This window comes from Lathamus discolor, chromosome 5, assembly GCF_037157495.1.
Source record: "Lathamus discolor isolate bLatDis1 chromosome 5, bLatDis1.hap1, whole genome shotgun sequence".
NCBI classification, from domain to species: Eukaryota; Metazoa; Chordata; class Aves; order Psittaciformes; family Psittacidae; genus Lathamus; species Lathamus discolor.
In genome coordinates, this window is record NC_088888.1 from 120,507,191 (window position 1) to 120,534,185 (window position 26,995).

The 26,995-nt window shown below is 39.6% G+C and overlaps 1 protein-coding gene across 1 annotated transcript; it reads left to right on the forward strand.

Moving 5' to 3' along the window:
* The first annotated feature begins 153 nt into the window (after positions 1–153).
* TMX4 (thioredoxin related transmembrane protein 4) lies at positions 154–26,336 on the forward strand. Its single transcript, XM_065682358.1, has 8 exons — positions 154–373; positions 9,165–9,280; positions 14,435–14,480; positions 15,460–15,588; positions 16,567–16,612; positions 18,816–18,917; positions 21,370–21,433; positions 22,635–26,336. Exons 1-8 carry the CDS (start codon positions 168–170, stop codon positions 22,919–22,921), a joined length of 996 nt encoding a protein of 331 aa, XP_065538430.1. The 5' UTR covers positions 154–167; the 3' UTR covers positions 22,922–26,336.
* The last annotated feature ends 659 nt before the right edge of the window (positions 26,337–26,995 follow it).

Consider the following 26,995-nt stretch of genomic DNA (forward strand, 5'->3'; position numbering starts at 1 on the left):
TCCGTGCCGCCGCCACCGAGCTCGGCCCGTTGCGGTACCGGGCCGCCGCCGCCCCGGCCCGCACCACACACCGCCTCAGGGGCGGCCCGCGCCCAACGGCCGCGCCGCGCGCGGGCCCCGCCTCCGCTGGCGCCCTCACTTCCTGAGGGGGGGCGGGCGGCTGGAACATGGCGGCGGGTGGCTGTGGCGGCAGGCGGAGGGTTCTGGTTGCTTCCGTGCTGCTGCTCCTCTTCCTCGCAGTGCTGCTGGGTCCCGCCGCCGCTGTCTCGTCCTTGCCCTGGGCGGGCAGCCCCGGCGAGCCGCGGAGCCGCGTGCAAGTGCTGGGCGGCTCCAACTGGAGCCTGGTATTGCAGGGCCAGTGGATGTTGGAGTTGTGAGTAACGGCCGCTTTCCCCCCACCCTCACAGGCAACGGGCCGGGAGGGGAGAAAGGGGGAGGAAGTCCCTGTATGGGGTGCTCGGCGTGGAGCCCGTCCCGGGGTGCCTCAGTACGGACGGAGCGGGGCCGGCCTTCCTGTCCCGCTGAGGGGATGCGGGGGCGGCCGCGCTCCTTACCCGCCCCGTGCAGTGGCAGGCCCGGGAAGGGTGTTGAGGGGCACACGTAAGGGTTCCTAATGGCTGCGGTCCCCGCTTCCAGCAGGCGTTGCGGGCCCTGGCCGTGCAGGCACACGTTCACCTTGCCTGAGATGATCGGGTAAAAGGAGCTTTCCCTCAGGTTCTCATCCTGAGCGGCTGCAGTGCGCCCCAAGGTTAAACCGGGCGCATTTCAGCGAGCTTGTCGGCGGTGTTGTTCAAGACAACTGGCTGTTAGGGAATAGTGTCGGGCTCTACACCTTGCACTGCTTACCTGTTCGGGACTTTTGCTGGGTTCTGTGCAAGAGAGGAAGGCTGAATTTGTTAGGTAATATTTAGTAGGAGCAGGCTTCTGAATTGTGTTACACAACACCCTGGTACCCTCACTGCTGGCTGCGTTGGTCTGGAAGAGAGCTATCTCTTCAAGAGAGGTGCTTCAGATCTCATTAACTTAGTGGTGATGTTGCTTTATTCTGGTGACAGGTAGAAAGGTTTGCCTGTTGCTGGCTGGGGGTTTCACAGAATCGTAAATCAACTAGGTTGGAAAAGATCTTTAAGACGATCAGGTCCAGCCATCACCTCAGGACTGCCAAGTTTACCACTAAACCGTGTCACTGGGGGCCTCATCTACCTGTTCAAGTGCTTCTGACTAACTGTAGTGGTGTCATGGCTTCACTTGTAACATGATACTGTTCTTGAAGTGCAGGTAAGTTTTCTTCTTGGAGGCTAGCTTGCCTGCTTATGTTCAGAAGGGGGGAATGGAACGTGAGTGTTGTTTAAAGATAGCAGTTAGAAAAGTAGTTTAAGTAGGCTGTATGATCACATGATATATGTGTGCTGTGCAGTTATGAAATAGGATTTTATTGGGGCGTGTGTGCTGCTGGTTGTGGAAGTGCTTGAGTTTGAAACTGAGTTGCTCATGAACCTCTGAGCTTGTGTTCCCTCATAAATACTTGTCCAGCTGCTTTAAGTTTTCTTTTAGTATTGGATTTGAGTTATCCAGCCTCTTATTTGGGGGAGGGACTGTCACTTCCCCTAGGGCTTTACTGCTCAGAATCCTACTGGACATCTGGTATTAATCAGTGAATAGATGAGAATAATCCTGAAATAGTTGATTGAGGCACCCAGGGATCCTCACTGTCGTAGCGAAGGATTTGGATTTGATTTTGAGTACCTTTTTCCCCTTTTAATTTGTCGTGTTCTAAACAGTGGGAGAAGATAAGTTTATTTTGTAAATTGAACTTTTTCCACTTCTGACATCCTAGTCCTGTGTGCAAGCTGTGGTTTGAAAGTTGCTGATTCATACACACTTTGGTGAGTCTTGAGGAGAAAGGTTACATATGGTGATTCAGAGCTCTTCTTCCTAAGAGAAAATACTTAAATAATTAGTGGTGCATGCCTCTGAGCAAGAAAAGAGGAGAGGAACTGACTGAAATCAGCATGGTTGGGATAGTGAAAGTTGAAATCCTGTGAGTCTTTACTTCACTTGAAAGATTGTACTGTGGTTTGGAGTGACAGGTAGCTGACAGTAGCAACAGAGGCGAAGTTAGCTTTAGTGCTAGCAGAATATGGTACATGTTGCTGCATTGCTTGAAATAGGCTTATTTTTATGTACAGTGTTTGATGTGTGAAAGATCCTTGGTTCTCCATGCTGCTTTCTGTGGTACAATTCAAGTGGTTTCTGCTTTTCTTCCAAACGAGAAAGAACTGTTGGTTTTATTGTGGATGATAACTCGATGCTGCTGTTCTGTTAGTAAGAGTTTGAGATTTCTAGTTGTGTCTAAAAAGGCTTGAAGCCTTCTGCCGTGGTAGGAATGGGTGCTACTACTTCTGTTTGATGTCATGCTTTGGATTTGTGAAAGTAGTGTAGATACATTAAAGTATGCCACTGCTTTGTTGTTGTTCTCAGGTGCACAAAGAGAGAAACTTAAGTCTGAAATTACTTGTGTGTGGGATTTGTCTAAATGGGACTTTTCCTCCTTCATCCCTCCTAGCTGACTAGGCTGAAAGTATTTAGTTATTCATAGCTGACAAAATTGCAGGCACTGGAAGCATTGCTGCATTTCATTGATAAAAACATCTGGATCACTTTGTGTTCCTGAAAGATATTGCAACACTTTTTACTTACTGTTACTATCGCAGCGCACAGATCCTCACTGAAGTGCTGTGAGTGTGATGCTGGAACAAACCGTTTCAAAAGGTTTCCTTATTGACTTGTTTCCAGTCTGTAGCTGCAAGATAATGCTTTGTTAATGTGAGGAGTTTTCCTTTTGTCTTTAATATTGTGCCTTTCAGGAATATAGGCATTTCTGATCTGTTTATTTAAAGGTACATTTTGCATTTGGAAACATAGCTTGCTCCAAGCTTGATTTGTCTTAATTTAATAGTAGATTAAGACAGACAACCCCACCCCCCCATCAATAAATTTGTATGCTTTGTGCCTCTGGTTACAAATGAAACTAATATGCTTCTGTTGCACCTGCAGTACTTTAGGTGTTTGCCCATGAGGGAAAACTCCAGCTTAGTTCCCACACAGGGTGTTAAATGCTTTGGTTTCTGCTTGCTTCAGTACAAACTTAGTGATGTGTGTATCTAAAAAATAATGTTTTAATCTTCTATTTTAATTTTAGGCAGGTGAAAATTGGGAGAATAGTGTAAGTAATAGTAATGTTTTCAAGGGTAGTTTATCATACCTAATTTGTAGGCCTATAGTTTATTTTCTCATTGTCATTTATCGTTAAACATTGTCTCTCTGTCTAGTAAACTGGATTATTAAAAGGGTTCAGTCCTCCCGTTAGCACTTTGTCTGTAGTTTTAAGGGGGTGTGCTGCAAATCTATGTGTTTTGGTATTTAGATGCTTCAAGCTGTTTGTTTAAAAGCATTAAACCACTTTGTGTAAGTAAACTCTTGAATAATACTAAAAATGATTTAACAGTCATTGTAACTTAACTGTAACTGAGAGTTCAGTAAGATTGGGAATTTTCTGTCACCTGTGACAGTATAGTCTCTTACTCATTCTGAATTTGTTAGTATCTAGGTTTCTCTTTGTCCTATCCCTAAAATAACCCAAAACAAAATCACCACTACACAACTAAAAAGTAGGGGAATGAAAAATGAAGTTACCAAAGCCCTCGCTCTGAAGCTCCTGCAGCCCTCTTGACTGGGATCAGAGGAAGTGACCAAATTATCTATGGACTCTTACTTAATAACTGAACATGTGGCTCATTACTGTGCTGTGCATTGCCTGAACAGCAGCTGATACAATGTGAAACTGAAATATCCTGGTAGCAGATGCCCTACTATTATAGAAGGGGACAAAACTATGTACAGTGATGGAACTTAATCTGCTGAAGTTCTGGAAGATTCCACATAATTTTTCAGGGATTGATTTGCTTTCTGATTTAAAAATAATTTTTCCATCTTTAAAAAAACCCAAAAAGCTTGTGAATGGAAAGTTGTTTGGGTCTTTTTTTGAATTGCAGATGGTATTCTTGTCTTTTTCTTGGTTTTGAAACTAGAGAGCTGAATAATTATGATATATCCTGCTTTGCTTCTCATCCTGTTCTTGGAAGTTTAAAATGCATTTCATTACTGAGCTGTTGAACAAGTGGAAATAGCAGTTGAAATGTTAACTTGGAGAATATGCTTTGGCTTGTAGTTCATCACAGCGCTATTCATGATGTTGAGCTTGCATCCTGAAACAACTTCCCCAGAGTGGTGCCTTGGTGTGTTGTCGTTTCAGCGGGCTCAACCATGATCTAAGGCATGTGAGTGAAGCTTGGCTGGAGAATCCAGGGAAGAAACCTCCTTTGTTTGCTGTTTGAGGTAGCTGGGCATTTGGAAGTTTGTAAAGAAACTTGGTTAACTTCTGTGGAGCAGCTGGTTTTGTGTTGTGAGATCTTGCCTGGCTATTTTGGGGGGGGTTGGCACCCTGGAGAAAGCTTCTTGTCAGCTTCCGAGGCATGTATTATTGTGGTGCAGGTCTTGGTAGATTACGGGGACTGACTTTTGTATCTTTGGTACCACCTGCTCACTCAAAAACTAGACTAAAACGAAGCAGTTGACCTTCTGAAGCTTATTGTTTGTTGAAATTACAAAGCTGCCTATCCTCCCTCAAGACCTATATGTATTTAGGAAAAAATAGGGATCAAATGATAGGCTTAAGGTAACACCTAAAGACAACAGGCACTGTCTTTTTTTCTTTGTATGCTTATGAAATCTATAGCAATAAGGCAAAACTACTTAAGAGACTAAAAGTAGTAATTATTTCATGCTGATACTGCTTTTAGCAGTTTATTAAGTACTGGCTGAACATTTGGACCTCAAATTTTAATAGTACTCAGAATCTGAAATCCAGCAAATAGCTTGGTTTCCAGACAGTTATGTGTCTTGAATCAAGAAAGACTAAATGGGGAAACTTTACTTTTGCCTAATTTGCTGTTTTCTCTTCAGCAACTCCTCTCCTGCTTGTATCCACAAGCTGCTTTTGCCTTTATTCCTGGTTTCTTGCATCTTTGTGGAACTGCCTTCGAAGTGTAGAATGGTATTTGAGGTTATGTCTGATTGCTGCTGATAGTGGTAGCAGAAAGCAGATAAAAAGAGACAGTTACATTCATTTGAACATGAGTGAATTGGTGAATTCGCTACCCAGGCAGTTACAAGAAAGGAGATAGGTGGCTTGGAGTGGGAAAATCAGTAAATCTTAGTGAAGTCATTCTGAGTTTACTGATCAGGTCTAGAGAACGGCACATTTGCTCCACCTAGTTTTAAGTGAAGTATGTTTTTTATTGCAGCCATCAGTGAAATTGCTGGTGTTTGTAAACTAAATTTTCATCTTTTATGCTATAGATCAGAGATAGACACAGACTTTGTTTTTAAGAGTTTGAAATTTTGTTTTTGGATTGCTTTCTTTATGCTGTCAGAAAAAGCTTCAGGTATTGTAATGGATTGGAGTAGGAACTTGAAAACACCCATCTACTTTGAAATAGTGATAATAATCTACTTTGGTCAATTGTTCTTGCAATGCACCTGACCAGAAGATGGTAGTTGCTTTATTTGTGGAGAGTAGACAGTGAGGATATTTCAATTGTAAAACATAGTGCTATGTAAGAGGTCTAGTAATGCCGCAAATGAAATGTGTGTTGAGAAATGTGCTTTACCTGCCTGCAGTGAATAACTTGGCTATGTGTAATTTACAGTTATGTAGTGTTTTCCATCTGATTTTTAAATGTGGAGTTCAGTAAATTGCTTTTTAATGTGCAACAGGCTACTGAAAATTCCTTAACCAGGTGCCCAGGTCCAAATTCCAAAGGACTTTGGTTTTAAATTGGAAAGACTTGAGTGGTGTTTATTTGGCACATTTGTAGGGCACAGTGAAAACAAGTTAATGGCTAAAGGTGCCCCCTTGTGCAAAGCGAGAAGCTGAAGCAACAGCCCCCAAATTTGGTGGTGTTGACAAGGTGATAATTATGTCTTTGTGTGTCTGTGGAGTACGGCCTGAGAAATTTGGTTACATCTGCTTTTGTAAGTGACCTGGTCTTGCATCTTGTAACTTGATGAAAAATAATGCAGTCTGGTTTCACAGCACACACATGGATCTGCTTTTCTACTCCTACAGATTTTTGTCTAGGAGTATAAGAATAATAGTTATACAATGACTCCTGTAGGAATACGAATCAGCCACAGTTCTAGAGGATTCATTAGCAGCCTACATTGAAATAAATTACCTCCTTAAGCTTCAGTTCTTCAGGCTGCAGAAAGCTTTTGGGAACTTCTGATAAAGGTGACCTAAGTGTTTTACTCTTCTGTAACTTACTGAAAGAAAGGTTTAAAGACTGGGAGAAACAACAAGGCAATCCTGGATTCCTTAGTGCTTCAAATGCTGCATAACAAATACAAGACATTAAAGCCTCAGAAAAGTGAGGATGTTGAAGTAAACAGTGATAACTCTTGAAAAATCTGATAGCCATTGTAAGTTTTCTCTTGTATATGTGTAGGGACAGGGTGTTTACTGGCTGGCAAAATTGGACTTGTAATTTCAGGAATGTAAAGGAAATTTTAATCCTGATTATCTCTGCCAGTGTTCAGCATGAGTGGATGGATCTTGTCGCATCAGATGTGACTGTTGCCATCCCATATCCAGTGCTGGTAATAAAAACTAGGAAGCCAACGACTGAGGCTGCTTGTGAAGTTTGCTGTTATGTTCAGTAGCAACCAGACTGTAAAATAGGTAGATTTTAATGCTGCTTTGAGCTAAAGAAAGTATTTATAATTACATTAATATCAGCCATGTGTAATGAATATTCCACTTGATTTCAGTTAGGAGAAATGCTCATGAATGTCAAACGTAAATGTTGATAGGGCCCAAATTTCTGTTTCAGTATCAGATAGTGCCTTAAACAGGCTAATGAGTGTATTAATCGTGAAAATCTCATGGTGTGAGTTTGATGCATTTAGAGAAGCTGCCCTTAGAAACTATTCAAACTTCATTCTTTAATTTTAGAACGACATCAGCAGCATTATCTGATAGATGTATGGAGTTTCTTACTTATCAGTCAAGCTACTGTCATGAAATAATACTGTTTTTAAACTACAGTATCTGTCAAACTGTTAATTAAAAGCCTTCTATAGGCCGGCAGCACAATGGCAAACAGCATCTTTTTAAAAGATACCAAGGGTCTGTTTCTCGGCAGGAAAAGATTTATGTACTTTTCTGGGATGTTCTTGCACAGAATGATGTTGATTCAAAGAACCAAGGTATTTGCTTTCCTACTTACAGTCATAAATTTCTAGTACAGTTAAATACAACATGTGTTTTTAAGTTGTATCCTTTTAACTTCCTGTCCTGGGAACACATTTCCTGTCACAATTTCCTTTTTCAAATATTGAGGTTTCAGAACTGCCATGAGATAATCAGAATAAGTTTGATTCTATCTCTTCTGTTTGGAATGACGTGGTTTAGGTTCAGTCTTATTTACATGAAACATCTGCAGGTGGCTGGGGAGATCTCTGTCCACAGCCACTACCAAAGTAATCATTCCTGATCAGAAGAGAGTCAGAGAATAGGAAGTGCCATTCTTTAGATCAGATATTAGTAGTGGCAGAGAAACTGAAGTAGTAAGGGAGTTCCTTCCAGAAGTCCCAGTTAGACTGGGACCAGTCTAACCCAGTGGATGACACTGGACTCTGCCCATGAAGAAATTTGTTTCTGTTGCTAACAATGGATGAGGAGTGTGGTAGCATCTATGAATTACTGTGAGAAGTAGTGTGTCTCTAGACCCACAACTTTTGCTACCAGAAATCTGCATCTATACATTTCCACCTCCACACACAAACCCCCCCACACCCCCGGTACATTAGCTTAAATCATGTAAAGGTATCTTTTCATTTGCAAAAGGATAAGTCTGTGTATGGTCAGTTGCTATGGCTCAGTTACGTGCTATACCTAGCTGTTCTGTGTTACCTTAATTGCATATATGTTAGACCATTGCCAGCTGCACAAGTTTGACACAGAGTTTGTCAGCCAAGTTGTGGTAAAATACATGTAGATGGCAAAAAGGGGGTTGTCAGAGTTTAAGCATTATCTGGTATTATCCTTTTTATATTAGAAGAATCATAGAATCATAGAATAGTTAGGGTTGGAAAGGACCTTAAGATCATCTAGTGCCAACCCACCTGCCATGGGCAGGGACACCTCACACTAAACCATGCCACCCAAGGCTCTGTCCAGCCTGGCCTTGAACATCACCAGGGATGGAGCGTTCACAGTTTCCCTGGGCAACCCATTCCAGTGCGTCACAACCCTTACACTAAAGGACTTCTTCCCCATATCCAATCTAAACTTCCCCTGTTTAAGTTTTAAACCCTGTTACCCCTTGTTCTATCACTACAGTCCCTAATGAATATTCCTTCCCTCGCATCCCTATAGCCTCCCTTCAGACACTGCAAGCTGCTGTGAGGTCTCCACTCAGCCTTCTCTTCTCCAGGCTGAACAGACCCAACTTTCTGAGCCTGTCTGTTCTGTCTCTGCCTTGATACTATCAGTAACAACTGCCCACTTAGTTTGGTTATTCCCATCAATAGTGTAGAAAACTCAGCTCTTGAAAAATGCTTTTTTATTTTGCTGAAATTAATCCTGGGGGAAAACAAGACTTCAGAAGGACATTTGGTCTGTGCAGTAGGAATCTGATATGCACTCCTTTTAAATATCAAAACATACTGTCAGAAAGGGAATGTTTGGATATACTGAGTAGTGGGCTAAGGCAAATGTAATTTCTAGAAGTTCTGAGATGCAGGAAGTCAATGCAAAGTGTTACAGTGAAGGATACAGCTTCAGAGGACAGCCTGGCTTCAATAATTCAGATAGCTGCCATGGAAATGGATTTATTTCATATGCAAATAGAATATATCACAAATGGTGTGGGCCTTGGATGTGAATTTCTCAAATCTGTGGAGATCTGGTTTTGTTTTAATAACATGAGGAGGAACATAGAGATTGATAAAAACCTACTTGATTGTCTTTGTAGACTTAAAGAAAAATGCCTTTTTTTTTTTTGTGATTGATATATATTCAATCTGTCTTCCCTCCCCAGCTATGCTCCTTGGTGTTCAGCTTGTCAACAGATTGAATTGACATGGGAGAATTTTGCAAGGGAGAGCGAACATCTAGATATCACTATTGGAAAGGTGGATGTCACTCAAGAACCAGGTAGAGTATGAAACACTTTTAATGAAAGGGATTATTTCCTGTAAGTGCTACTTAGTATCTTGGGGTGTGCTTTCTTTTACTGGAATGCCTGGGATACCAGCCAAGTCAGAAAAGAGGTTTCTGAATCAAAATAATGTTATCTACATTTTGTTTCTCCATAGAGTTGGTACCTGTGAGCCTAAGTTTATAAACTCAAAGGATTAATGAACTAGGGGAGTTATCTGGCTTAATACTGTATTAAAAGGGGCTTAATCTCTATTTTAATCTACTTCACTGAAAGCTGTTGCCTGTCTCATTCCTCTCTCCAAACTGTCCGCACAAGAATCTAGTTCTGTAGCCTCCAGTTACAGAGAGTTTCAGGGTGTGGTAACATTACCACAGGGTGAGCCTGCTTTAATAAGTTCTTAACTGTTTCCATGATGGTGCTGGATGATAGTCTCATTTAATTTTAGTAGTGCTTTAAAGTAGATGTCACTGTTGTTTTGTGTTCGTGATGCACATCTGCAAATGTGTTTCTAAAAGGGGTTTCCTAACTGTCCACTGAAACATGAATACAATCTTATTTATTCCCTTAGTGGCGCCCTCCAAAGTTCTGAACACGTTTGTGTTAGCAGTACCAATATTGTTTAAACCTCTGCATCTCTTGGGAGTGCTTCATGCTTGTTTTGGCTTTGAAGGGATAAAAGATTTTATTGGCAGTATCAAAAGACTGATGGAGTTAGGGAGAGATATTACTAGAATTAAAAGGCTAAGCTTTACTGATTTTTACTTTTAACCATTAAAAGCGTGTGGAAAACATGTCCATTTTATTAGTTGAAAACACACTGAACAAGTGAGCTTTGTCAAATTAGCAGTAGGGAAATTACTTAAACTCTGGTCTCAGATACAGCAATTGAAGTTCACAAGAAAATGACAGCTGCTCTAGACCTTGTATGGGTTACTGATTTGTTAAAAGTTTAGAAGTATATAAAACCTTATGTCAAAAAACTGCTGATGTGGGGCTCTCCTTTAGTGTGTATATTAATTTTTAACTGTATATTAATTTTTAACTGTATATTAAACAGATGAATTTAAATATTACTATTTTCATAGATGTAAATTTAAAGCCAACTCCTTTACATTATAAAGCTAATGATTACTCTGGAGTTAAGGCTGCAGGTGGGGTTTCGTTATAATCCTATCCTGTTTTCTCCCAATTAGACAGGGATTCTTTTGCTTACACAGTATTCAAATAAAAGGATTTCCATCTTGATTGTGGATTTGGATATGACTAACTTAAAAATGCACTTTAAGAATCAAGGCTCTAAAAATAAAATAATTAGGGTCTCAAATTATTCTTCCTGGTAAAAAAACCAAACTTGAGTGGTTGTGTTGGGATCTCAAGGGGTCACGTACTTGATGCTTTCTTTTGGCATGAATTTTTCTGACTGCTGAGTGATGCCAGGTTCTTAAGACCTTAAATGTGACTTTAAACCAGAAGTTCTTTAAATATTTGAATTTCTAATTGCTGAAAGTCTTGACCTCTGAGAATGTTTGACTTCTGCAAGTCAAAGGGCTGACCCAAACTGATGAATTTGTATCAAAGTATACGCAGTATGCCTGAAGTATCCGGGTCAGCACAAAGCATGAGAACAGCAGCCTCTTCTAAAACTAACGAATACCCAAACTGGAAAACAGAGATTTATTATGTATTTAACCTTTGGTGCTGATGTAATTTTGAAGATGCATGAGCTCCTTTGGAAGCTTTCCAAAGTTATTGAGGTATTTTTATAATAGGCTTATGCTTCAGCCTTTTGGTTGGTGTGCTTAAGGGCCTTATCTCGTGTTCTTGCTTGCACAATGGTACCTTAATTAGCTTTAGTTATATAACCCCTTCATCAAATTGAAAGTAGTAAGAAATGCATTAAATGAGAGGAAAAGCACTCGATGAGTGCACAGGTGCATAAAATTACCCTTCCAAAACCTGCAGGAGAAAGTAGCCATTCATAGTGCTTAATTACAGCAGATGCCAAATACTAAGTCCACCAGAGCTTTAATGGATTCACAGCGTATTTCAGTTGCTTGATGTCCTAGTGCTTAGTGTTGCCATTTTTTCTATTGAAACACTTAGTATTTCAACACCAAGTAATGGAGATGCTTCCTGATCTCAAAGTTCTGTTTATTTGTGGAGTCTTCTTTAAGCTTCAAATCCCAATATTTAGCTGTTAAAACAAGACTTCTCGTATCTTCTGTAATCTTCTTTGAGTAGTTATTGGATGAAAGCAGCTGTATTTTTAGATGACATCTGTGTTCTCTGTGTATTTTAGGGTGTGCTGTGCAAATACTGAAGGTTTTCTCCTATTCTTGAGTAGCTGTTGACTTCATAGTGGGTGCATGTTGGTGTTTGATTTGCAAGCAAAGACAGATGCTTAATTGTATTTCAAGTTAACTACCCAGCTCAAGTTTGTATTAAGCACACACAAGACCAACTTACTGTCTGTTCTTAGCCTTTTATAGCTGGCTGTTCACAGCTGGTTTTACTGATCAAAGGAGGTACCTTAGATAAGCAACAAACCTCCAACTAATATTTGGGGGGTGGTTAGATGCATTTTGGCAAAAAGATTTTTCTAGTTTCATTATTTATTCTGATACTGTTGATAGTAGCTTTAGATTAGGCTACTGGTAAGACAGCTAGTTTCCTATTTGCCTGACTAACATTTGTAAGAATTTCAGAGACTCTCTTCCTTGTTCCTGTGACTTTCGCTGCTCTTAAGCTCATTATGTTCTTTATGGCTCTCCACCTAGGTTTCTCTTGTGCAGCTGTGCTGTCTGCTTGATTAATTTTACTATACACTTGTGTTCTTGTTTACTTTATACCTCCCTGTGCTGGCACAGCTTTTAGCTGGTTTATAGTTTTCCACCACCCTGCCTGTTATAGCAATAAAGGCAGAAAGCTGAAAAGTTGAAATGAAGATGGCGTCCTTTTTGTAAGGTACTTGTACTTGGTTTGATTTAAACATCTTAAAAAAGAAAATATCCCATTGACCAACCCAAACAACAGCAACAACAAAAAACCCAGCCCACAACCATTTTTGGCCTGTTCCATGAGGGAATTCACGCTAAGAAAAACATTACTACTGAAACTTCTGAAAATACTTGGCTTAGTTCAGTCTGGCTCGTGTTTGTCTCTAAAGACAGAAATTTTCTTGCTACAATCCTTTTTCCACAGCTTATTCCTTGTGCCAAAAGATGTTTGCTTTATTGAAAGCCAAATTAGGGCTTAATTTCCCGAAAGACTTTCACAGAACTTTATAAAAAGGAAAGTTAAATAACTGATTTGTACTCTTTACTTTGATACTTTATATGAATGGCAGTTGCTGGCTAGAGGAATTTAGCCCTTACTAATGGAGTTAGACTCTGTATCTAGGGGTTATAATCTCTGAAGTATCTTTTTTCCTCCAAATAAACTCCATTAGTAGCACATTTTTCATTCCTGCAGTCTTTAAATTGGATGTGTTGAATAATAAATGATATTACAAAGCACTTAGGCCTGTTCTTCCTCTCACTTGCATGTTTTCTAATTGGTAGGAGGTGGTAGTGTCAAGTAGCCCTGACTTTCTTCAGATTTGGAAGCAGAGTGGAGAGAATATCTTCAGCTGACAGCTTGGCTAGTGGAGTTGTACAGCCACCCTGCTTGTGAGATGTTAGGGAGCTTTTCGCTTTACAGCTGAGCCATGTGCTGGGAGATCTTCACTAGTGTACTTAATGCAGCAGTGAACCTGGAAGCACTTGCACCTATTACTCTGTAGCAATATTGAGTGCAAGGCTGGAGAACTTCAAATGCCTTCTGCCCCTCAAGCTGCTTTTAGATGATTTGGTTTGGTTTTTTTTCTCTGTCCAATGAGTTATGTTGTCATTCACTAGTGATGCTTGTAAAAAGTTTACCATGTATTTGCCAGTCAGTGAAACAGCCACTTTCATTGTGGGGATTAATTCTAGTTAGCCTCTTGAAGCCCTACTTCAACCTTCATTTACGCTTTCTGCTGTCTTATGTCTGACGCTCAAAATGCTGGCATGACCCAGTATCTGAACAGGGCCTACAAGGATGCTGGAGAGGGGCTCTTCATCAGGGACTGTAGTGATAGGATATGGGGTAATGGGTTCAAGCTTAAATAGGGGATGTTCAGGTTAGATATAAGGAAAAAATTCTTTACTGTGAAGGTGGTGAGGCACTGGCACGGATTGCACAGAGAAGTGGTAAATGTTCCATCCCTGGCAGTGCTCAAGGCCAGGTTGGACAGAGCTTTTGCCAACATGGTCCTAGTGTGGAGGCATCCCTGCCCATGGCAGGGGGTTTGAAACTAGATGATCTTAAGGTCCTTTCCAACCCAAACCATTCTGTGATTCTGCGACCCACCCTTCTGGATGGTGCAAAAATGACTCTTACGTCTTAAGTTAGCAGTATTTTACAGAATACATCTGAAGCTTTATTGTTGATCTGTTCACATACCATTTGTATTTACCTAGAGAGGAATGATGCAGACAAAGGAAGGATAAGAACCTAGAAACATCCATAATGTTGTCTTGCTACAAGCATGCTTATGAAAGAGATTGAGCCTTCCTACAAGGTATGACTGGTTATGCAGTATGTATGGATCATTTGGAAGAAATAACTTCTAGTCAGCTAGAGGATGAATTGTAAGTCATTATTGTCAATGCTGTCTTCTATTGTGGCCCCACTTTCTAGATGAAACAAAGGTCATACGAATGAGACTATGCACAGACACAAGCACGCAGCATCCTGGAATTCTGGGTGTGTTAGTATGGCTCTTCTTTGTCTTGGTTGGAGGGGCACACCGCTGGTCTGGTCAGCAACTTCAGCTGTGTGCAGATAGCAATTTAAAAAATCTATGTAGAAAAATTATCTTGCAGTAAGCATTCTTCAAGATCAGCATTTTACCTTATTTTGTTGGCTGTATTTGGTGTTTGTTACAGTTTGTAGCATTTTTGAAGACAAACTGTTAACCCGTATTTACAAAAGAGTGGTAAGAACTATGCAGTCTGCTGCTTTCTAACCTACAAATACAGATTTGTAGGTATTTATAGATAACTCAGAATGCTGAGAAATTTCAGATTTATCTAACCATTTGATACGTTTTTTTGTTCTCTTTCTAGGCTTGAGTGGTCGTTTCTTTATCACAACACTTCCTACAATTTACCAGTAAGTGTGTCACACTAAAAACAGTTGCCTGTTTCCGTATGTATTTTTTCCTGTCCTGTTTGAACAGTGGCATGGAAGATGAACAACTGGCTTATTTCACTTTTGTCAGTCTCTGAAACATTCTTAGCAACTCAGTGCACTTAATGAACAGAAAGGTTGTACTTTTAAGATGGAAGATTCTCCTACAAACAGTTTTGTACCTGAAGTTATGTTTTTTTCAGTCTGGAAACAGTACTTAGTATCAGTTGTAAAAGCTGGTGCAGGTTTGCAGCATTGCCTTCTAGAAACATGACAGTGTGTGAGCAGACATACTTATCGAAGTGTCACTAAAATTCCTCATTCGAATAAGTGACTATATAGGTTGCATGTAAAACAGTACAGAAATTTTCCACTGTTGTGCTGCTTCTGTTACTGCTTAGAATCCTTAAGCTAATGCCTCCTCCTTGTCACTTGTAGTGAAAATGAAGGAATACTGACTTTTTATTTTAGTTCAGCTTCTTGCCGGAGTTTTGATTGTATGATGAAGTCCTCATCTGAGACTTTAAGTGACTTTATTATGTTCTCTGTTATCAATACTGTTAAAAACAGATAAAAAAGATGTTTGCTGTATATCTCTTCTTCAATAAGATGTCATCCTTTAAACATTGAACCATTAATTAAATCATGGTATTCTAAGTTGTGTCTAGAAATGGTTTGGTTGTCAACCTGATGCTTTGTATTTGCTATAGCATGAGTGAATATTTAAGAAAAAGAGCAGTTTTAATAAATGGCAAAAAGCTCATGCTGCTTAGAAACTGAGCCTTTCAGCAAGGATTTCATTTTCAAAGCATACAGAAAATGCTTAGGTGTTCAACTTTGAGCAAGTCAAATCTATAGATAATGTATATGGGGATTTTGGGGTGGTTTGGGTTTGTTTTTTTTTTTACCATGGATACAGTTTAAGGGATATCTCTGTTAATGCCTGTTTCTGGTTCTTCAGTGCCAATGATGGAGTATTTCGCAGATACCGAGGCTCACGGACATTGGAAGATCTTCAAGGTTATGTTTTAGAGAGAAAATGGGAAGCTGTGGAGCCTGTGGCAGGATGGAAGTCTCCGTCTTCTATAATGTAACACTTTGTTTTTATTAACAAGAAGTGTGTCTTATAGCTCATTATTCATTCAGGGTGCTATGTTGACAGCTTATAGACATAAGGCCTTTATTCCCTAGACATGTAGGCTTTGCAGAAGCTATCTGTATTGACAGCCTACTTTTCAGTTTCCTACCTTTTAAAAGCAGTTTATTTTCTGCATTTGCTTTTGTTCATGCCTGCTAAGGCTTGTTTATATCATCTTTGGAAATGCATATAGCAAAAAAGTTCAGCCACTGATCATTATGTAAGTGTGAGTTTTGGTATCTGCTGAGTACTGGAATTAAATGCATATTTATGTAGATTATTACTTCAGGACTTGTGGCTATTTGGGGCAGGCAGCCTTTAGCTTGAAGGGTTTTTTGTTTATTTGTGTACAAGGAAGTCCAGTGTCCTCCTTTGAAATAAGAAACAGTGTAGTGCTTACACAGTATATCAGAATTTGTTTGCAGAGCATTGGATTTGCTTTGAAATAGCATAGAATGCCTGCATGAGATAAAGGGTGAACCAAAGATGTGAGTGGCCTGAATTTCATTCTGGTTAAAGCTATTATGTGTACACCCCTGTCAAAGATCCAGTGAGTGCCCTTATTTTTCATCTGAGAATGAGGAAGAGCTGCAGGATATTCAGTAATGGGGATAGGAGGTACAGGGCTACGTGCTGCTGTGAGATGGGGAAGAGGCAGTTACGACTGCACAGGGTTAAGCTTTGGAAATGCTATTTCTTGATTATGCTCAAATGTTATTTTTCAAGTCCTTGCTGCAATGTTTTGCAGTGAGCTGGCGTAAATGAACATAATGCAGAGAAAATGTCTGTTGCAGTAGCCTTCATCTGACAATTACTGGGGCCTGAATGGCATTGAAAGTCTATAGAATCTTTTTCTGGTCCCTGCGTTTTGTTGTATATCTCAATTCGTGTGTCTCTTAGAACCTCTTCTTCTGTTTCTTTGTTTTCTAGGATGCATGGCATGGCAGGGCTATTTCACCTCTCCGAATATATCAGGGTAAGTAACTGTGTGGTAGTGTTTTCCATCCTCCCTTAAAATAATAATCTATTTATAAGTCAAAAGCTAACTGAATATTTTTATTACCCTTTTATGAGACTTAAATTTTCCTTACATTGACTGTACATTGGCTGCATCATATCTTTGCTCTAGAATTGTGCAGTACTAATAGACTAAGCCAAAAATAGCAGTTTGATTATAAAGGTTATTAATACTGAAAATACGTACTGTTCTTATCTTGGTATAGTTAAAATGTCCTATCAAAGTGTGCTAACAGTATAAAGTAGTTTTTTGAGAGCTGCCGCAAAAATGGCTGTAAACTACACGAGTATATTTAGTATTTACCAGGTTCTTTCACTTAATACTCTTCCTAAAGACTATATCCAGGTTAATTTTCAGAGTTGTAAATCATGCTCTTCTGCAGTTTGTTTGCATCTAGTGTATTGCACAGGAGAAGAGAGGGTAATGGTTTTAGTATTTTAGCAAGAATTTCTGCATCTGGATTTCAAATTCGATGCCATTTGCATAGGAACACCACAAATTTGGACAGTAATTATCAGCAGTAAAGGAGAAATTCTTAACATACCCTGAAGTATGCTTGGAACTTAAACATGTTTCAAGATACTTTAATTTGGGAGCTATTAAAGATTTTCCTGGAGCATGCAAATACTGAGAATTCTCAGACCTTTCCAGTTTTGCTACTGTTCTTCCTCGAAAACTTCAAGTCTACCCAAGATTGAGAGACTGTATTTGTCTGTAGTAAAATGTCTTAGTATTGTAACGTGCTACAAGAAATGAATATAGTAGAGTTTGCACAGCGTTTGTATTGCTTCCAGTGAGTATTTTACCCAGAGTCAAACAAAACTTTCAGTTGTTAGGTTTCCTGTGCAAGCTATTTTTTATTCTTTCTTTCACTGGATAATACTAACTTTTCATAGCCTTCTGGCATTTATCTGCCGTGGTTGCTGCGTAATGATGTTGTCTCTGGCTAGTTTCCTTCCTGAAAGATTAAATGCTCTGGGAAGAAACCTTCTTAATTTGCTTTCCACTTTGATGAATATTACAGCTATACATTTCCTCACTCTATGCTGTTCTGTTCCTACATATGCGTTAATAAATGTTGGAAGCTGTTCTGACACTTAAATACTGAAATTCCAGGGTCTTTTATTTTAACCTTCAGAAAATGTTGGTAGTGGTTTGTTTTCTAATGGATATGCTCTTGGAAGAGGTCTAATGTCATTGTTCACTTCCTACCAGGCTGTCTGACTCAACGTGATGTTCAGTCAATTGGATTTGTAGGTTTGAATAACAGACTTCAAAGAAATGTTAATATTGTATTCAGGTTATCCTCTTTAAATGTATAAGTGAAATCACTCAGTGTCTGCTTAGAGTGGCTCCTTACAAGAACTAAAGAGATTATGTAAGAACTAAATGGCTTAATTTTAGTTAATGAATGAATTCCCAAATTTAAGGATGTATTTTGATCTTGTGCAGCTTCTAAGTGTCTACCACTCTGCTTCCCAGATGTAATTATGGGGATGAAGGTCTGCATGAGGTTAATTTTTTTCACTTGGTGGTGTGTTTGTGAAGTGAATATGAAAGGACACTTGATTTAAACCTGCTTTGGTTTCCTTTTTTGGTTTTGAAATGTGTAAGTTATAGGTTACCTTTCTTTGTAATAATCAGCTTCATAGGCTTCTATGGTGCTGTGACTGTAGTTATCATGGGTGCTTACTGTGTGGTCTCATTCCTACAACACAGGCCATAAGAACAAATGCACAGGTTCATGCTGTCGGTTCATCATCAGACATTCTGTCTTTGACAGTTGGCACTTTCTTACAGAATATAAGGATAAAGAATGTTGTGATATTTTCCTGTGTGCTGTGAGGCTTCCTCATACATTTATCCACAGTAAGATGACATATGGCATCTCGGATGCTGAGTTATCATAGGAAGAAGGATTTGTCATTTTTTGCTTAAAAAGCCTCTTAATGTGAACAACTCCATAAAGAAAAACAAGCTGTAATGGTATCAAAAGATTTATAGTATGACATTCCAGGGTGACCAGGGCTTGAGAGAGGACTTGAGTGTAAATACTGTTAAATGAAAGGTCTTAGAAATCATTTCATGTAATGGTGACAGCAATGTAAATCGCAAGTAGTTTTAGCTATGAAGTTATTAAGTATCTTTTTCTCATTTCCAGCAAATTCATAGCTACTTCACTGGCACTCTTGGAATGCATGCTTGGATGTCATATGCAGTCTTCATCTTAGTTACTTTATTGATTGGCCTGTTCCTTGGTTTGGTAAGAAAACCTATTTCTTTTTCTCAGTTGGCTAGAACTTTTTGCTTTGTATTAAATTGTGAAAAAAAGAATAAACTTTACTGGTAAGATATAATGAAGTACCTTATTTTAGTGGTGTCTGTTTTCTCCCTGGTATCCAGTGATACAGCGCATGGGAATGGTTCAAAGCTGTGCCAGGGAGGTTTAGACTGGACACTGGGAAGCATTTCTTTACTGAGGGTGGTCAGACACTGGACCAGGCTTCCTAGAGAGGTAGTTGATGCCCTAAGCCTGTAAGTGTTTAAGAGGCATTTGGACAATACCTGTAATAACATGCTTTAACTTGGGCAGCCCTGAATTGCTCAGGCAGTTGGAATAAATGATTATTGTAGGTCCCTTCCAACTGAAACAGTCTAGTCTCTTCTAGTAAAATTCTCTAGTATTCAGTACCGCAGATCCACTCTCCAGTGCTGTAGCCTATGTCTGGTAAAGATTGAGACTGTCACTCAAATAAGTTCACCTCTATGCAATCCATACTTCAATTTAGATTTCTTTAGTCCATCCACTAAACAAGTGAGTATTATATCAGCCTCTTGTATCTAAGAATTTGTACTTAAAGATTGAATGCATGCGATCAGAATTCTATGAAGACTTCAACTTTCTGAAAACACTGGCTTGATGGATTTTTATTAGCTGGAGTGGGATTATGTTTGTGGGAGTTAGCAATTTCAGCGTGCTGCTGCACTCCTAATCAAAAGGATGGAAATATATTTTTAAAGGCTTTGAACATTCGGGGTTTAAGTGATTTACTCTATTCCTGGGCATAGCTTTGTGGTTACAGCTTGGTTTTAATGAAATATGACTTCACTTCTTATGTTCCCCACGATCTTTTGGTTTGACTTCTCATTACTAATTGAAAAATCTGACCTCTCTTGCACCATAACTGATGCTTTCATATATCAATCTCCAAAACATCAGGAAGGTTTTTCAGACAAACCTATTTGCTATATATGCAAATATTAAGGACCGTATCCTGAGCCCTCTGTTTCATCAGTGGAAACAGTCCAAAATTGCTTTACCTGTGGAGCTGGGATTACTTCCTCTTAGAATATTTGAATGGCGTGGCTCTGTGACCTCTCAAATATCAATATTAAATGAGAAACTGAGCTGGGAAAGGAGATACAGATGGGGATAGATGTTTTCAGGTTAGATATAAGGAAGAAGCTCTTTACAGTGAGGGTGGTGAGGCCCTGGAACAGGTTGCCCAAAGAAGTGGTGAATGCTCTGTCCCTGGCAGTGTTCAAGGCCAGGTTGGACAGAGCCTTGGGTGACATGGCCCAGTGTGAGATGTTCCTGCCCATGGCAGGGGGGACTTGGAAGTGGATGATCTTAAGGTCCTTTCCAACCCAAACCATTCCATGATTCTTCCAGACCAATTGTTTGGTCCATGAGCATGTTCTGCAACTGCAAATGTGGTTTAAAGCAGTTATGCCGATAACTGGTTTAACTGACTGGTTTAACTAGCTGCTAAATTCATGTGGGAGGTGTAAAAGTTGTTTCTGGCACTTGGATTTCTGCCCTTCAGGCCAAAAATTAGTGATATAAAGGAAAATCAGGAGTGTGTTTCTTGGTAGCATAGGGATTTGATTTTCAAAGCCATGTGTGTGTTTAGACACATTTTTATACACATGTACAGGTTTGTTCTATATGAGCAAGACTCTTTGATTATACAATTTAAACAGCTGCATTTTTCTGTATTTAAACTTTCATCACCAAATGAGTGCAAATCAAGTTGGTGTAACAAGAAGCAAATGAATATGAAGATTTAAGACAAACTTCCCTTATTGCTCCTTCACTTAAAAATATAAATAAAAAATGAAAAAGCTGAAAAAATATGAAGTTAATCTCAGCTTTTTCTAACAAGCTTTTCAGTGATTGAAGTGTATTTCTTTAACATGGTCTCCTCTGTCTCTCTTTCTTCCCTTTGCATTATTCTTAGCATGCGACAGTGAGACAGATATCTTCTGTGCATTTGAAGTTCTGCTTTAAGTAACAAGCACAAAAGGTGGAAGTGCACATCTTGTGTTGGAGAGCCGGGGTAGGGCTGGAATAACACCCTGAAATACGTAAAGTCTTGATCAAGATTATTTCCTAAGTTTTAAATAAATAAAAATACTCAACTGTGTTCTGGGCTTCTCTTCTGAAGATGCCAGCACTTCCAATACTGAATAAATTTAGGGAAGTAGGAGGCAGAAACTTTGTAGTAGAAAACAGAGAATGTTGGTTGGTATACACTGAGAAAACACTTTTCTTTCAGTGTTTTTATTTAGGTTTTATCTCTGAGGAAGAGAATGTAATTTTCTAAATCTTATTGTATGTCTATCTTAAAAGGATGAGGAAGAAAATACTTAAAAGTGCAGGAACTGTTGGGATGATCTGCTAATAAATGTCTTTCCTTTTTATCTTTATGCAGATGCTGGTTTTGATTTCAGACTGCCTTTGCCCATCCAAGTCAAGATACAGCACTGAAACATCTGGTAAGAACTCTTAAGTGGGTGAGGTACTGTAGGTTTAAATGTAAACTTGTAGGAGGGAGGGCAATACACTCTCAAGAACTTAGATGTGAACCAGTAATCCTGGTATTCATTTTAGTCACACTGGCAAAGATTAATATGTTGGGCTCTAAAACATTGATATCAAAACATCCACCTGGAAGATAGCCAAGCAGAAAGAAAAGAAACCCCAAAACCCAAAAGTAATTTGCTCTAGCTTCTAGTGTTGAAGGGAGAGACTGGTTTGTGTATTTTATGCAGGTGCCTATTCACTAGACCTGTTGCTTAAATATCAAAAGGAATTTGCTTGGCAGGACACTTCCACATCCTAATATAGGGAATATTTTATATTGGGAGATGCAACGTTCTGAGCCTGTTAAATTGTCTTAATTATTCGTTGCTGGGGAAAGGAGGAGATGGAGGGAATCAAGTGAATCCAGAGACAGCAGGTGTGGAGACAGCGGAAGGTGTTGCATCTCCTTAAAAGAACACCACTCACACCTTCCTGATCCTTGGTGGGAGGGCTTTTGAATATTATTCTGCTCCCTATTAACATGGGAGGCAAAACCTTGCACACAAAATAGTCTCTTGTCAGCACCAAATGTGTGTTAAGTTCCAGAACACATTTTGGTACGTTTGTGTTAAGTGAAGTCAAAACTTAACTGTACTTGAATCTGTTTTGTAGTTGTGTACATTTGTGTGTATTTGCTGTGAAGATGAAGAGGCATCTGTGACACTTGACAATAAGACTTTAGCCAAATCTAGAATTCTTAAGTGTGCAAAATCACCATCTTCAAAACCTTAGATGTTCCTCACTGTCAGAAGAAAAGCCCACCTATGCAGACTGGAGCAGTATGCTGTCCACTTGGCTTACCTAAGTGATTTGTTTGATAATTATACCTCTTTGGGGAGTCAAGTAAAATTGCTGTCTTTGGTTTGTAGCTTGGTGGAACAAAGTGAACGCTATCTTTGCCCAATCTGCAAGAAAAACAAATGAAAATGGGAGAGAAATAACTACTGGAGATTTATTTGAAATAATTGAAAGATCAAGAGAATGCAGTCCTGTGCAAGTCTGCAGTAATAAAGTTCATGAATATTCAGAATACATACATGGTGCTGTAACTTTAATAGATATTGTTCTGAGATTCAGTCTAACTTCAGGTTTTGAAACTCTTCTTTTGTTTAGAAGAAGCAATTACAAAGGATAACGTAGAGAATGCTGCGTTAGAAGAACAGGAGGAGGCTGCAGAGCTTTCCGCAGATGATGCAGAAGGGAATGCAGACGTAAAAGATGTCTCAGATGAAGAAGATGCAGCAAATTCAAGTGCTGATGACTCACAGGAGGATTTAGCACTTGGAAAAGAATCGGGGGAAGAAGAAATTGAAGACATAAGTGAGCAGCCGTTAGCTGCTTCAGAGACTGAAAGCTCAGTAAGACAGCGTAAGAGTCAGGCGGCTGATAACGGACTATAGGGGTTTTTCAGTGGTGTATTTTGTACACTTGGACCAAAGACATATCAGACCCTGGGTCTGAAGCTGAAGCTTACACTTGATTTGTCATTTGTGTTTACGCAAAACCTCTGTGGGTTACTTTTTGTTGTTTGGAGTTTGGGCTTTTTTTAAAGCTAATGCTTGCTTACTTTGTTTTTCAAACACAGATGCTGTGTGTTGTGTAACTCTAGCCATGACAATCAAAATAAGCATATCATATCTGTTTGAAGTCTTCTAAGAGAAAAGGGACATAAGTCTCAGTTCAGCAGCTGTAAAATGGTCATCTGTGCTTGTGTTCCTGTAAGCATTGACCTAAGCAAGATTGGGACTTTTAACTCTTCACAGTATCTTGTTGGACTGTTACTTTTCTCTCTGAATGTTTATCGTTTCCAAATGCCACAGAAGCATTAGATAAGGGGTACAGTAGTGAAAGAAGGCACCTTACGAGTCTTCTATTAAATGTTGTGTACAGTGGGTTTGTTTTTATCGCTTTCAACTGAAGCACCTTTCTCTTTCATTTTTATTAACGTTTGTTTTGGAAGTTTATCATGCAGTGTGCCCCCAGGTTTTCCAATTGTTGGTAATTCAGAGGCACGCTGCACAGCTCAAGTTTGTCAGCCGAGTCTTTTGACCTAAGGAGTTTAAGTAATTGAAAACCTCAGGCTCAGAAAGAATGGCAGCTAAATGTTGAAACTACATTTGAACTTTTTAAAAGGCATCAAGGAAATCATGTTGGTCAGGAGGGATTTTTGCCAAAGCATGACTTTTTTCTTCCTTTTTTCCCTTCAAGAGATTGAAGCAAGAAATACTCACTTAGCATTGTGTATTTCTTGCCAGTACAAGCTTGTCATATGCAATGTAGTTCTGCCATTTCCCACTCAGAATACTTTGGGCAGAACTCAAGCTGACTGAGTAACTGAAGAGGCACTTAAGGTTTTAACCTTAGATTGCTTTTCTACTTTTTGCCACTGGAATCAGCACATTAGGAAAAGAGAGGGGCGCAGGTGGGTATTGAGGAGATGCTTTTTCTTCTTATATCAGCGTATGTCTATTGCACTGTTTAAAGTGAAAACAGCTTGCAGGTAGACAGCACTAGGTGTGGTTAGAAAACTTCAGTCATTAAAGCTATCAGTATTTCTCTCCTTTGACTTGATTAGTGTGTAAGGCTTTGTTTTCCTGTAAGGAATACCTACAGTGAGATCCTGTACGTTCCTGTTCTGTTGATGTGTGACTGTGCTTAAGATGTGTCTTAATCTTGATTAATTTTTATAGTCTATATTGTGTAAACCTTGCTAACATGCATGAGTTCCATCTTGCTCTGCAAGAGTAATCAGAGGTGAGATTGTCTCATTAAAAGAGGCAAGTTGCAAGTGCAAAACGCTGGTTTCTTTTGAGACTGAAATTAATAAGGCCAATCTGTGTTGAAAGTTTTGTTGCTCCTTTTTTCAGTGCCCATAAAGAACATATTTCCTAAGAAAACTCAGCTTTTCCTGTCTATGTTTTCTTGCATACTGTCTTGGAAATACATGGTAGAAACTTTGCATTTGTCTGCACAAAGAACTAAATTACACTGCATATATTGAATGCGAGTTGTCAAAAAGAATGTTCTCAATCTGGAGCTTGAATTTCATACAGTGGACACATGTAAATACACTTTCACGTGTGTGACAACATACAGTTGATAATATATATATACACATTGCACTATAGGGAGAACAGTTGGTGGTATTCGGGTGTTGTCCCATGTAACTGGGCAGTCGTAGAAGCTTGCAGACAGCAGAACTCGGTAGCAGTTGAGGTACATAGCAGCTTTTTTCTTTAAAAAGTAAAAACAAAGCCAAACCAAAAAAACCCAACACTAAACTCCAAGTAAGCTTTTATTTGCAAAAATGAAGGAGACTGTGGTTACGGCGGTGCGGAAGGAAGAACTGTGCGCTGAAAAGCTCAGAATACAGACTCGTTGTTTCCATTCTGTGTTTGCTTTGCTCATTCTCTGTTCATCAGGAGCTCTTAAAAGCCTAAAGAAAAACAGAACTTTAACCGTATTCCATGAGAGAAGCAGGAGTTGATGTGTACGTTCAGATACATGAACTTGCATAACAGTTTATATATTCCCAAAACTACCAGGCACTGAAAAACATGGGGGACTGTATTCACCCCAGGTAATGGCGGCTTTGGTCTGGTCTTACACATCACCATTAAGATTGGATAGTTTAAAATGAAGATACCCAATATTTTCTGTTGAATAGACCTAACTGTAAGATCACTGTCTGATGAGTAGGGATTAAGTAGTGACAGCAGTTTATCTCTTGTGAGTCTGGAAATGAGCTGTGGTTTAGTGTGAGGCAACCCTGCCCATGGCAGGGGGTTGGAACTATATGATCTTAAGATACTTTCCAACCCAAACCAGCCTGATTCTTGAACATTGTATGCATGTCATTACTCCTGTGTTTTCAACTAATAAAGTAGGCAATATTGCTGTTAATTCAGGCTTGACTGTATTCGACATGTATTGAAGTACCTTATTAGAAAGATCACTAAATTGTGACAAAGATTTCAGACAAATAGGTGCTATGATTGCATTGATATCTCCAATGTAGTTTTACATTTGTAGGAAAAATATTGTAGTGCGATACTGGAGATGCTCAACTTTGACTAATGCTTATCTGGCAAACAAGCAGGAAACACTATAAAGGCTATATTTGTGTTTAACAGGAAGACCATTCGCTATGCAGTAAAAGTGTAATATTAATGTACTTGCCAGAACCAGGTTTCTTTCCCACTAAAACACATTTTGCCTGAATCATGCAAGTATAGCACTAAATTAGACTATTACAATAGTATTAAACTTGGTGTGTTTCCAACAAAAAAAGTCGGTGTCAACCTTTTGTGCAATCTGAGCGCTCTGTTATCTCTGTTCTGTTATGATGAATTTTAACTCGTTCTTGCAGGCTCAGTGTAGACAAAATGTCCTTGGAGAAGCTGCTCCTAACACTGTTCGAAAGGGCTGTAAGGCTTGTAAGCCAGAGCTGTATGTCAAAAATGAGGGGGTTTTTTGAGAACCAATTTAAATTTCAAATGGGATGCATGCCATTCTGAAAACCGGTCCCTGATGGAGCTGAACGTGAACGCTTTAAAGCAAGTCATTGTGAAAATCCAGCGGGTTGCTTTGTAAAGAGGCTGGAAAGACAAAACTCCCGTCCTTGAGATCTGTGTGTAACTTGTACGTGTGTCTCGGAATACTCTGTATATGCTGCACCCCTGCTGGCGGCGCTTGTTGTGTGGGTTTGTTCTTGGAAATGTTATACAGGATTGCCTTTATATAAAAAGGTGTTGCAGATTTATACTTAACGGGTATTTTTACTGAAATTCCACATAAATTTTGTATTTATGAGCATCTTGTGGTTTTCATTTTCGCGGTGTGTAGATGGCTCATGTGTGTAGTTAGCAAAAGAGGATTCCTTTTTAATACTGATCTTGCCATTAATAATAGATACTGTGACTTGCCAAGATTTCTTGTACTCTAAACCAAACCTGTACATTAATCAATTGCTTCCTTCTTACATGAGCGGGGAAAAAATGCTTGGAAGAAGCATGCCTCGATGGAACGTTTCTCTAGGCTAAGCTGAATGCTCTCGAAGGTATAAAATGCAGCTGGGGCTCCAGTGCAGGCTGCTGCGCAGAATGATGTCACTGAACCCTTGAGCGCTTCACCTCTATGTTGGTTTGGTTGGGTTTTCCCTCCCTGAGAAATCCACTGACTGCAAACTGGGTGCTAACTCTCACAGACCTGGAGGGCAGCAGGACATCCCTCCGCATGACGTGTCCAACAAGAAGTGCCATTTACATCTTTACACATCTGGTTGTAGTTCACAGCGAGCAGTCATTGCTAAAGAAATGGGATTTAGGAGGAGGAGGTAACTACCAGGACCCACCAATGCGAGTATTTGAGTGATGTAAACAACTGTTAGATCAAGTTCACAGATGTGTTCTCTTCAGGTGAATGGCTGTGAACAGAACTGCTGCGTGGGTTGGGTGATTTGCCATTCACCTTAG